This window comes from Larimichthys crocea, chromosome I (genome assembly GCF_000972845.2).
Source record: "Larimichthys crocea isolate SSNF chromosome I, L_crocea_2.0, whole genome shotgun sequence".
Lineage (NCBI taxonomy): Eukaryota > Metazoa > Chordata > Actinopteri > Sciaenidae > Larimichthys > Larimichthys crocea.
The window spans coordinates 34,241,369-34,254,133 of NC_040011.1; the positions used below are offsets into that span (position 1 = coordinate 34,241,369).

General features: G+C 39.2%; 1 protein-coding gene across 4 annotated transcripts in view; it reads left to right on the forward strand.

Moving 5' to 3' along the window:
- The first annotated feature begins 837 nt into the window (after positions 1 to 837).
- vps13d (vacuolar protein sorting 13 homolog D) overlaps positions 838 to 12,765 on the forward strand; it is a 143,620-nt gene continuing 131,692 nt past the window's right edge. For 2 of the 4 annotated variants that reach the window (XM_027279634.1, XM_027279626.1), the window contains exons 1-16: positions 838 to 1,496; positions 1,634 to 1,834; positions 2,533 to 2,610; positions 3,574 to 3,764; positions 4,210 to 4,290; positions 5,146 to 5,262; positions 5,555 to 5,659; positions 6,383 to 6,553; positions 6,702 to 6,802; positions 6,915 to 7,083; positions 7,268 to 7,369; positions 8,655 to 8,871; positions 9,083 to 9,265; positions 9,701 to 9,831; positions 9,943 to 9,997; positions 10,194 to 10,373. In XM_027279634.1, coding sequence (XP_027135435.1) covers positions 1,738 to 1,834; positions 2,533 to 2,610; positions 3,574 to 3,764; positions 4,210 to 4,290; positions 5,146 to 5,262; positions 5,555 to 5,659; positions 6,383 to 6,553; positions 6,702 to 6,802; positions 6,915 to 7,083; positions 7,268 to 7,369; positions 8,655 to 8,871; positions 9,083 to 9,265; positions 9,701 to 9,831; positions 9,943 to 9,997; positions 10,194 to 10,373 — 1,978 coding nt within the window. In that variant the 5' untranslated portion in view covers positions 838 to 1,496; positions 1,634 to 1,737. The remainder of the gene's footprint in view (positions 1,497 to 1,633; positions 1,835 to 2,532; positions 2,611 to 3,573; positions 3,765 to 4,209; positions 4,291 to 5,145; positions 5,263 to 5,554; positions 5,660 to 6,382; positions 6,554 to 6,701; positions 6,803 to 6,914; positions 7,084 to 7,267; positions 7,370 to 8,654; positions 8,872 to 9,082; positions 9,266 to 9,700; positions 9,832 to 9,942; positions 9,998 to 10,193; positions 10,374 to 12,765) is intronic. The other 2 variants (XM_027279623.1, XM_027279638.1) reach the window with 2 other exon arrangements.

A 12,765-nucleotide genomic window follows, 5' to 3' on the forward strand; every position in this document is an offset into this window, starting at 1 on the left:
TTATTCAGAAAACCCTCATGTCACATCTATATTTCAGGATCTGGTTATTATAGACACAGATTAAATGTTAAATATAAATATTTCAATATTTATCATCACAGTAACAGTGTTACACACATTAGTAGCTGTAAACACTCAGCATTAGAAAAATACATACGTTGGTTTGGTGCTTACATAAGGAGTAAACATTTATAATCATCACTTTAAAAGTTACATACGTTGTTTTTGGTGCCTGTTTGTTTCCCAGATATATTAGTGTGTGTGTGAATGGGTGAATAAGAGACATTAACTTAAAGAACTTTGTAGAAAGGCGCTTTATGAAGTTCAGTCCATTTCCTTGTATTAGTTTACGGGCAGACCTGCCATTTCCAATATGGCGGCGACGTCGACGTACGATTCAGCGCTCAATGCGGACATGTATATATGTCTATGGCTGTAACGCCTCCTGTGTGAGTCCCGTGACAGACAGCCTGCCGGAAGTTGTCGTTACTGTCCGTGTGTTTCGGTCGGCGCCTGATCATGTATAAGAGTTAGATCATTCACGTAATTATTTTTTTATTAAAGTTGAATTTGCTGGTTGAATTATCTTTCACATTATGATTAAAAAGAAAACAGTACGGACCTAAGAAAATATTACGCAACCCTACTTTAAATGTTGAAAACATCAGTAATACATAACATTACAATATATTAGTTGGTACAGTTCTATATCCCAATGTCAATGGTAAAGGTTAATAACAGAACATTTAAATTCGCCGTCAATGTAATACGTGATATTGTCCGTTTTTCCTGGTTTCATTTCAACGCAGCACGAGACGACTGGTTTGGTGTCATCACGTGACAGGAAGTATGTATTGGAAGTTCAACGCTAGTAGGAAGTGTGTGTATTTACGATGCAGCGACACACAACTCGAAAGTCTTGAAATACAATAACCAGTACTGTGTTCTGGGGGATTAACCGTGTTTTCTATGAAAACGAAGGCGGTTAGTGCGAACTGTCTGACTCTCTGCAGTCTGATGGACGACCATCAATCAGTTTTTGCCTATCGACACTCAACCTTCGCATGCTAGTTTTAGCTAAGTGGCTTGCTAAGTTGGATCACAACCTTGCTCTGTCCGTTAATACGAAAACGTCCAGTTCCGTGCTGTCTGTGGATGGTAAAAGCTTCTGTTGTTATTTTCACTTGGTCCTAGTTTAGCTAATGTTTGCTTAGTTGATGAACACTACATGGTAGTGCATAGTGTGCAGTTTACGCTAACTGTTTCTTAAGTTCCATCCTTTGCTTTCGACAAGTCGATGAAGAGCTACATCTGTCGTGTCTGGGTCAGTAACACCGCTGATGATATATTATTACCACTGACTTTATGCTAGCTGTCACGTCAGCCAGCTCACGTTATGATGCCACTTTGCTAACAGCTAACTTTAGTTGAGTGTCTCGAAGTTAGTCAGACTCAATGTTCCTTTGACAACGTCGGATAAGTGAAGGCAGCCATGGGTAAGTCGTATACTATGGTTTGACATTGCAACTCCACTAATGAACTTCCATAATAAACACAGAGTTTTGATCAGCTTACTACCTTAATGAAAGCATTAGCATTTATTTCAATATATTTTTTGTCTTGTGTTTGTCAGACATTAAACTCCTGTGAGGGCTACAAACAAGACAGTCGTGATTTTTATCAACGTTATTTGCTCCCACACTTTGGAGGAGCTCTTACCATCTCTGAGCTTCCACAATGTTGGAAGGTCTTGTTGCTTGGGTGCTAAACACGTACCTGGGAAAATATGTCAGCATCCTGAACACAGATCAGCTCTCCATCGCTCTTCTAAAAGGTATTTACACATGCAACTATCTTTCTGTGTCTGTTTACACACTGTGCACTCCATATTTCCAGTTTATTAGATCCACATAACTAAAACTAATGTAGTGTAATACAACAGTTCTGCAGTAAATTTAATTATTCCATAATTATAATAATTATAATAATTATTCCAATGTTCAGTCCTTGAACTGAAACTCTTGAGTGTTGAGAGATGTGTTTACTGTAATGCCCTCAGGCTGCCATTATAAGAAGCCCTGTATATGTGGAGAACAAACTCCTCCTCTAAGTCTTTAATTATATCTGCTATCAGGCTTTATACCAGTGTATGTTGACCTCTTGCCTCTGACATTGCCTGAGTTTTTAAATCATGTTTGTGCGCAGTATCACCACAATCTACATCCTCTATGATCATGTGTTTAATCAACACCACTAAAACTGTCTCAACAAAACTGAACATTGTAACATTAATAATAGAAGGACGGTTTATAGGATTGTTGTATTGGAATGCATTAGTTTTAGCCAGGTGAATCTAATAAACTGTCAATAAGGTGTATGCTATCGTAGGAATTGTGTTAAGACATTTAAACCAGTTGTCTGGTCTTTTGGATAATTATTCAGACACTGCATAACACACAGTTCTAATGAGTTCGGGTGAGGCAGCCCAATCTTGACAAAGACAGTGTTTGTCTGTTTCCTGTCATTCCTCAGGAGCCGTGGAGCTGGAGAATCTCCCTCTGAGGAAAGATGCCCTCCGAGAGTTTGACCTGCCATTTGAAGTCAAAGCAGGTGAGACACACTGTCTGATGAGCTCACAAAGTTTAAATACGAACAAAAATATAACCAAAGCAGAATAGGGGACTGTTTTTAAAGGCAAAGGATGCATGGGTGAGTCTGAGTTGCTCTCATCAATCCTTTTTCATTGCTCCATGTATCTCCCTCTGGTTACTATGCAGGAGCTGTGTACTTAAGTTAATGTCTTCTTTTTTTTTTTTTTCTGGAATCGTGGGGATCACAGTGAACTTTACTAATCTGTAATACCATGATAGCGGCCATGATGTCAATAGTCAATATGGCCTGTACAGGGCAGCCTAAATCAAATCAAATTTTATTTGTATAGCCCAAAGTCACAAAGTACATTTGCCTCGGAGTGCTTTACAATATGTACAGGGAGTGACACCCTCTGTCTGTGAGGAAAAACTTGCCCACAAAAAACCCTTTAACAGGGAAAAAGGGTGGAAGAAACCTCAGGAAGAGCCACAGAGGAGGGATCCCTCTCTCAGGATGGACAGACGTGCAATAGAGGTCACGTGTACGGAACAAATCAACACAAACATATTGTACAATTACAATGAATGATAGCCCACAAAGGTCAATATTTGAGTTAGTCCCACTTTTTCAGTCAATTAGTGAAATAGTGGAATTTCTCCTACTGTCAACCCTGCAGCTTGTTTTATTTTAGTTTTATTTTAGGTTGTTGACACATTACATTCACTATGTTTCACACTGTACCCAAAAATAGAAGAGGACCAAAAATGTTTGAATCAAACAAGGCAAGTTGGAGAAAAGTTGTGCAACGTGTTTGATGGACTGATCTGGTACTTTGGCAATTAGTACTACTCAGATTATAGATAGAAACCAGAACACTTTCTGAGGCAAATAATGTTGCCTTGCACATTCTGTACATGTCTGCATATGCAGATGACTATTGTACCTTTTGTCTGATCCATGCCTCATGTTGTCTTTTACCAGGCTTCATTGGAAAGATTACTCTGCAGATCCCTTTCTACCGGCCTCACAGTGACCCATGGGTCATCTCCATGTCTCAGCTTAACCTGATCATTGGCCCTGCCCGGCCGCAGGAGTATGATGGAGAGAAGGAAAGAAAGGAGGAGAGAGAGCGCAAGAAACACCTCCTCAAAGCTCTTGAAGACAAATTCAAAGTAGGTGGATCAACACTACAGATGAGAAAAAATGCCTTTTGTTTGTCCCATTAATGTTGAGGAACAAAATGTAATATAATCCTCTGTCATACCATCCAGCACTTTAGTTTTCTATGTCTCCAATGAGCAACATAGCCTTACAAGTACACTAGAGTAGCTACAGATGTGTAATCAACATATCATTTTTTTGTGCTGCATGTTTAAATTTACACCACCGCAATTAATTAATTAGTTATATCTCTGCACTTTTAATTCTCTGGAACTGTTACAGCCATTTTAAATCTGAGGCGAGCACTGGTGTAAGATTCATTCAGGTAGCAGGCAAAGGGCAAAGGAACTTATTTAACTACTTAACCTAATGCCCCCCCCCCCCCCCCCCCCCAAGGATAGTTCTTTGTGTTCACGATGTATGTACTGTGTGATGGTATTTATTTGACTCCTGCAGAGTGAGTGTGAACAGAAAGGAGAGTCTTACTGGTACTCCGTCACTGCTTCAGTGGTCACAAGGATTGTGGAAAACATTGAGGTAAGTCATCCGACATTAAAGCTTTGCAAACAGTGAACCATTTACACTTTGGGTTGCATCATGGACTGCAGTAGGCTAGCTTGTTAATACTGAATGCAAAGAGACTCCACCCTAATGTGATCTTAATGTAAGTGATGGGGGGACAAAATTCCAAGTCCTTATTCTGTGCAAAACTTTATTCACCCAACTTTATTTCTGTAAAGTTGATGGAAACTAATATTGCCCCAGCAATCTTCAGGCAGAAATCTTTTAGTGTATATATAGTGTGTGTGTGTGTGTATGTATAGATATCTATATTATGTATAGTTATCTATGTAAATATATCGTAGCTATTATATATATATTTATATATGTCTATGATATATGTGAGGTATATGTATGTATATTATATATTATATATATATTATGTATATATAATTGTAAATTATATTCTATATATATATATAACATATATACATTTATATATATATATATATTACATATATATATATATATATACATATATATATATCATACATATATTATATATATATGTATATGGTTGTATATATATATTATATATATATATATATATATATATATATATATATGTAGTACTGTATGTATTATGTATATATGTATGTAGTATTATGTATGTATATATATGTGTATGTATATCTGTATGTATTATTAGTATGTATGTATGTCTTTGTAGTATATATATATCATATAATATATATATATATCTATTATATCTCTATATTATCTATATATATATATAAATATATATATATATATATATATATGTGCAAAAGTCACCAGTTAGTTGTTATTGTTTGACATTGAGTAATAGACTGAACTATGGTTTATGTCTAGCTGAAGATTCAAGATGTGCATCTTAGATTTGAGGATGACTGCTCCAACCCAGAGAAACCCTTTTCCTTTGGGGTATGCATTAACAACGTGTCTGCTCAGAACCCTTCCAGAGAATTGGTAAGTGTTCACTCAAAGTAATTTCACTAACTATTCATGTGATGTGTACACTCACACATCTCAGAATTTAAAAGATTAGGGATATTCATCAGAACAAAATATTCAAAAATAGTATTTGTACATAGCCTACCATTTTATAATCATATAAAAGTCTATAATCTGTAATGCAGATCAGTATTACATTGCCAAAGAAATAGTTCTTGTCATGTTGACTCAGTATGACATATTCTTATCCAGGACTATTACATTACATTTGCGTTGAGGTTGGCAGAGATTTTCTTTGTATTTGCAGGTGCAGAAGCTTCTCCGACAAAAGCAGCTGGAGATAAAACACTTCAGTGTGTACTGGGATACAGAGTGTGAGATGCTGGGAAAGCTGCCTGCAAATCAGATCCAGGTCAGACAGCCCCATAGCCACATATTATTAAAGATTTATCATTTTACAACACAGGGCTGTACAAACAAATGCACAGCCATGCTACTAATAAAACAAACATTATATAAATGGATAAATAAATAGTCATAAAATTAACTATTACTATAACTAACACTACAAAGCTGACTTGAAACCTACGGGAATGGAAAGAAGCTGCTGCATTGTCTTTTAGTCTCGTTTGTACTCTGCACAGGCACATTACCTCAGCAGTACCACAGATGGAAATGGTACAACTGTTGTTCTGGGTGGCTTTAATCACCTGCTGCAGCGCCCTTTTGTCTTGCACTGTGCACACACCATGCCAGTTTGCAATGTTTCAAGTCAGGATGCTGACTTGCTACCGTGTAAACATTAACAAGAACATGCCTTTGCCTTCTTAAGTTTTCTTTAAAAAATACAGTCCCTCCTGAGCTATCGTCACCAGCGTGAAGACGTGTGATGATATTTCTGCCACTTGAGGCACAGAACTGACAGAATTGTGGTAATTCCAGGTTCATTAAAGGGATAGACAACCGCCTGTGTGTGTTTAGATATACCTTTAATGTAATGCATAAACATACCTTATGGGGTGATTTGCAATAATGAATCTTGAATAATAACAATAATAATAATTATATGTAATAATTAAAGCTGCATGTGTAATGTACCAATTAAAAATTCTCTTGAATGTTTGTAACTGCACAGGATGCGATGACCCAGTGTATGCAGAGCCGTCATCATCAGTACATCTTTGAACCAGTTTTTGCCTCCGTGTTGCTTAGAAGAAATGCCTCCAAGGAGCCTCTGAGGTCTCGGAACACCCCACGGATTGAAGGCCAAGTTCAGTTGGAGCCTATGTCCTTACGCCTGTCACAGGTCTATATGAACACTGTCCTCATGAGCTTCAACAGACTGAGTTGAGCTAACTGCTGGTGTTTTTCTGACAAATGTCTAATAATTAGTAAATGTAAAAGAAACATGCAGACAGAGTAGTGATTGTGTGTATGCATTTGCTATGTCTTAGGTCCAGTATCAGCAGTTCATGGCATTCCTCAAAGAGCTGGACCGCCAGGAGAGAGAGCTGCTGTACCGAAAATGGAGGCCCAAAGTCCCTATTTCTATGAAGCAAGTTCACAATTAAACACTTCATTTCAAAACTGAGTTAACCAACAATTATCAAAATTAAGTTAATGTCACATTGCATTTCACTACATTGTAACAGTGTTATACTTTGCAGCTGCCGGCTGTGGTGGATGTTTGCCATCCAGGCCAACCTGAGTGAAATCAGGGAGCAGCGCCGTCGAGGCAGCTGGGACTTTGCCCTGCAGCGGGCACGAGATGCCCAGACCTACACAAGCCTCTACTTTAGAAGGCTCAAAGGAGTCCCATTGAGTTCACAGGAAGAGGTACTTTACAGAATCAGAATCAGGTTTATTGCCAAGTAGGTTTTCACATACAAGGATAACAGCAGAATGACAAACATATTCAGTGGAAGACTAGTGCTTCAAAAGTCAAGAATAGTGAATAGAAATAGATCAAATAAAAACTTTTGAAAACACTTTACTGTCACTGTTTGTCATTGTCATCTAGAGTGAGCTGGAGCGAGTGGAAGAGGAGCAGACAATAGACGAGCTACAGAGTCTCAGAGAAATTGTCCATGACTGGTTTCGAAAGCAGGAAGAGATCGCAGAGGTAAACTTAGATGATATTGTTTTCTGTTTAATGGTGTTCAAAATTCAAATTTTATCACTTCAATTGTCTTTGTGGACTTGTGGGGAGATAAAGCCCCTCTGTGTATCTTAATCAATGTGTACGTAAACAATGTGTACAGAGATTTTACGCCCAGCTCAAAGAAAGGGAGTGCCAAAAGTGTGTACAGGAATCTGCGAATGTAGCTTGGACTAGCTGAAAAGAGGTGGAGATAATAAGTCATCAGTTACCAGTTAGGAGCTCCTCTCAGTGTCTTGCTGTCTCTTTTAAAGTGACTTTTGTCACAATTGAGAGCTACAATATTGTCTGTGTGTGTCAGCCGCTATAATTCTCTACATAAAACTAGTTGGTGGTAGCATGCCATCTCTGGACTGGTTAGTGTTTGTGGCTGTAGGTGTGCATAGGCAGTAGGGCTGGGCGATATATTGATATTTTAATCATTATCAATATATTTTCAAAGGCGATATAGCACGAGACCATATCGTTTATATTGATATAGTTTTTTAGTTTTTGCATTAAAATGTCTATACATTCCTTCCCTTGAGCCTCCAGTTCGCTTTTATTTCTCCTCTCTCTCTGTCCAGGTCTCCCGCTTCTCGTTGACGTCGTCATGTCAGAGTCTCCAATAACTCCAGAAAAAGTTGCTAGATTTGTCGCTAGTCACCTTTTGGGGAAAAACAAATCGTTAGAGGGTCTGAAAAGTCACTAAATACACTGATTAGTGTGTAAAAAAACGAAGCAACGGGGTTAGAGGTGGTGCACAGGTCTTGACCTGTGTGTCAGCTGTTGCAGTGCATTGTGGGATTTGTCGTATGAGTGGTGGGAGTGCGATTTAGCGGCAGGCTATTAATAATAGACGTATGAAATTGCCCGGCCACGGAAAAAATATTGATATATATCAGCTAAAAAATATTGAGATATGACTTTTGGTCCATATCGCCCAGCCCTAATAGGCAGACCACAATGGAATCAATGGAACATTTCTAGATTAACTTCAGCTTCCATGATGCACATAAAACACCCAGTCACCAAGTTTAAAATTCTGTCACAAGAGAGATTATGGTTTGGTAAAAACTGAAAACCATGTTCAACTGAATGTGAGGTTGAATATGTTTTTCTTCAACTTTAGGTTAACATATTATCAACACAACAGCCATCCTAAGGATCACTTATCCATCACCACCCTTTATACCCACTGCCTTCGGTTCAACACTTAACTATAGTTTGTCTGTTTTTGAGCTCATAATCATGGAACTTTCACTGTCAGTCTGTGTTCTTCTTCTGTCTTTCCCAGAATGTGAGAGACCCCAGCAGTGATCCCCAGCAGTGTTCACCCAACACATCTATCTCCAAGAGCGAAAGCTCAGGGATGGTCCAGTACCTGCAGTCTTGGTTCCCGGGGTGGGGAGGCTGGTATGGAGATTCCCAGAACCCAGACAGGCCTGAAGAGCTCTTGCCAAGTTCTTCCTCCTGGGATATTCTAGGTGAGAGCTCTGAGGAGGATTGATTTTATTTAAACATATTCTGGTACATGAGATTGTTTGAAATTGTTTAAAAGTCTCGACTCTCCTTTGAAGTAAGTTAGATTTTAGTTACTATTCTTTCATCTGATATTTTCATCTGGTCTTTGGTAAAAACCTGGTTAAAACGCCTGTAGCCACAGGCAGGGACCCTAATGATATAATTCTTCTACAGCAGAGACCGAAGACCTGTTTGATCCATTGGAGGACTCTCACACTCTCAACACATTCACCAGACGAGATTACCTGTTTGCCCGGCTAGAGTTCTTACTGGAAAAGGGCGGAGTCACACTCTTTCACCAAGACAGGAGGGAAGACATGCTACATGAAAGTGGGGTCATCCAGTTGGAATTCTCGGGTACACATGATGGATTTTTATTTTTTTTTATCAAGACAAATGAAACATTCTCTGGTTCCAGCTTTTCAAATGTGAAGATTCACTGCTTTTTATGTTTTATTTCACAGTAAGCTAAATATGTTCAAAGTTATGACTTTTATTTGTTCTGAATAATATAAAAAGGACAGATAAATTTAGTCAACAAATTAAGTAATCATGAAAATAATTGTTAGTTGAAAAATAAATGGAGGCCTAGAGACATTGCATCCATTATTGTCAACTTCCCCTTTGAAGTTGTGTAGTCCACTGACTTCAAGGTGTTTATATATATATATATATATATATAGTCTACACACACACACATAGTGTTATATAGACAAACAGAATAGACCGAGTACTGCTGCCTTTTTAAAAAAAAATATATATATATTTATTTTAATCACCATGGTCCCACAGGGGTGAAGGTGATTTTGGAGTCTCTCCCTCGCTCTGAGTCCTCCCTACTGTCTGTTAAGCTGGGTGGTTTGTTCCTGAGAGACTTGACAACTCAAGGCACTATCTTCCCTGTCCTGGTGTCTCCAAAAATGGTAAGCAGTGATAGTAGCAGAATTGCAGCTGCTCAAGTTGATGATATTTCTATTACTCTTAAGTGTATGTTGTATGTTTCATCTCATTTTAACTTCTGGCATTTGTCATAGGACAAAGTTGTTGTTGCCATTAACCAACCATCTGGCCAGTTCAGCAGTACCATTGGTAAGATGTTTGTTTTCTGTTATTTAGGATTATTTGAGTATGTTCTCAATTTAAACAATATTATTAATAGTTTTTCATTTTCTGAGGTATTATTTTGTAGCTTGTTTTCAATATGTATGAATAGCAATGCACCAGCTTTCACAAATGTATAGATGATATTATATGTAGATAATATGTTAATGTTTTGTGTTGTCAGGATGCAATGCAGAGTGCTCTTCATCACCAGTGTTTGAGATGATTTATGAGCGTAACCCTGTGAGGTGTAAATTTGAGAGAAGACTGGAAGTGAACACTAGTCCACTGAACATCATCTACAACCCACAAGCAATCAAAAAAGTGACTGAGTTCTTCTATAAAGGAAGAGTCCATACCTCAGGTAAGCACTAAAACTTGTTGCCTATTTTTGTTTTGCATACACTTTCTTACAAAAATGTCTAGTGAAATTTTTAAGTCATAGGATATACAAGAATGTTTAGTTCATTGTAAACATGGACTTCTTCTGTGCTGTTGTTAAAAGTCAATTTAAACAATACTCTTTAAAAAGGAAAAAACACAATTCAAACAAATAAGTGAAGAAATCAATGCAACAATGTAGAAAAAGAGAACTGATCAAGTAAGCCGCAAAATAACAGTCCTCAAATTGTATTTCCCGCTGGGAATCTCAAATGGCATCTAGAACCTTCCTGCTCTTCTGATTTTTTTCAGAGTGAACGTGCAATATCATTCAATCTATAAATAACAGTCAATCAATAAATTACCAGTGGAATGTAGTCAGACAGATCCTGATGCTCTCATGAATCTTATGAACTTGAAGTTAAAAATAAAGATCTATCTAATCTATCTATCTAATCTATCTATTCTGCAACTTCACTACTAGATGGTGCTAAATCCTACAGTGTCTCAAACTTAGGCCTTAGGCCTACTTCAACAGTATATTACAAAATATGGCCTAATTAAACAACAGTTCTCTTTTTATAGCATTTGTTTCATGTCTCACTATGGGAATGCCTCCTCCGTGACCTTACCAGAAGCTCAAAGAACATTGCACCAGCCCTAACTGGGTGGCAAAAGTGGTGTCTATGACAGGCTGAACTGTCCACAGACTCACAGCTCGCAAAACTCACAACTCACACAACTCATCTGGCAATTCACTCTCAGCTGTACTGTTGCATTTAGTTCACGAACGGTAGCAACAGTGCTCTACGGCTAATCTCTGTATCACCTGGAGAAGAAGCAATACTCTCCATGATAGTCTCTACCAGGCTCAGCATCCTGTGGCCAGCTGTCCAATTGGAGGTTTTGAGATCTCAGTTCTCGTCCTAAGACAGTGGTTCTTAACCTGGGTTCGATCGAACCCTAGGGGTTCGGTGAGTCGGTCTCAGGGGTTCGGTGGAGCCTCCGCCCTGGAATTTTTTATACCATTTGTTACAACATATCTTTGTGAGCAATCGTTTTCGAGGATGCTGGACATAAAAACTAAGAAAAGGAACAGACTTTGCTGTGAAAATGACATGAGACTGGCACTTGCCAAGGTGAAGCCACGCATATCTGAACTGGTCTCTCAAAGGCAACAGCAGAAGTCACACTGAGGTAAGTTGTTGTGAGTTCATGCACTGTGTTGGTTTTGTTATTTGAACAAGGTGATGTTAATGCACGGTTCATTTTGTGCACCAGTAAAAAAAATCATATTTTATTTTTTACTAAAGAAGGTTTCGGTGAATGAGCATATGAAACTGGTAGGGTTCGGCACCTCCAACAAGGTTAAGAACCACTGTCCTAAGAGGAAACCAACATATTGGCTCTGACAAAGTAGCCGGTCAGCTCTCAGCACGGAAAGGGCTGGGATGCCTGCACTCAGTCACAGAAGGTGCTGATAGAGAAGGAATACAGGCTGCAATTGAATATCAGTCCACTACATTTCAAAAATTGATACTCCCATGCTCGGGAGCCTTCCATTGGATAGCCTTCGAGTATGTGGTTCTGTCATTCGGTCACTGGGGGGCAGGGGTACTTCTGTTCCACAGGAGCAACATGGTTACCCTCAGACAATGCCAGAGGTTATGGGCCTGATGCCCTGCTTCTGTAGTGGCCATTTGGACGGCTGTATATGAGAAGCATCCAGTGCTGGGTAGCCTGTCTGAGTGTGAATCCACACCACAATGTCCACTGCCGAGTGAGTGTTTCAACAGACTGTTCACTGGCACTTCGTCTCTGGAGTTTCCTGACTCAGGGTGTTGCTATGGGAACCGTTCAGGCAAGGAGATTGATCACCAATAATGCCTTAACTGGTGGGCTGGTGTGCTACTCATGAGGGGAGAACAGTGAATAGGAGACCCTCCCATGCATTGTATCCTTATAAATTGCCTGGAGCTGCTGGCTGTTCACCTGGCTCTGAAACATTTGCTACCCCACCTGAGGGGTCATCATGTCTTAGCAAGAACAGACAGGTTTATTCCAGTAATCAGCAGGCAAGGGGGGTGAGATCCCCCCAGTTACACACACTGGCACACAGACTGAGAGCAACAATGTGCACCTACACTCACTGAGCCCAGTACACGAGTTACTACGATTACAGCGCAGATCTGTTGTTCAGAGAAAACCCACTGTATGCAGACTGGCAACTATATCTGTTTCACCACATGGGGCTGAAAGAGTCAGGTGACTGTGGACATTTATGCAACAGTGGAGAATGCTCAGTGTCCCCTGTTCCTGTCTCTCTACATGATCAGAGAGCTCTGCTGGGGGTGGCACCTGCATACATGTGGCCA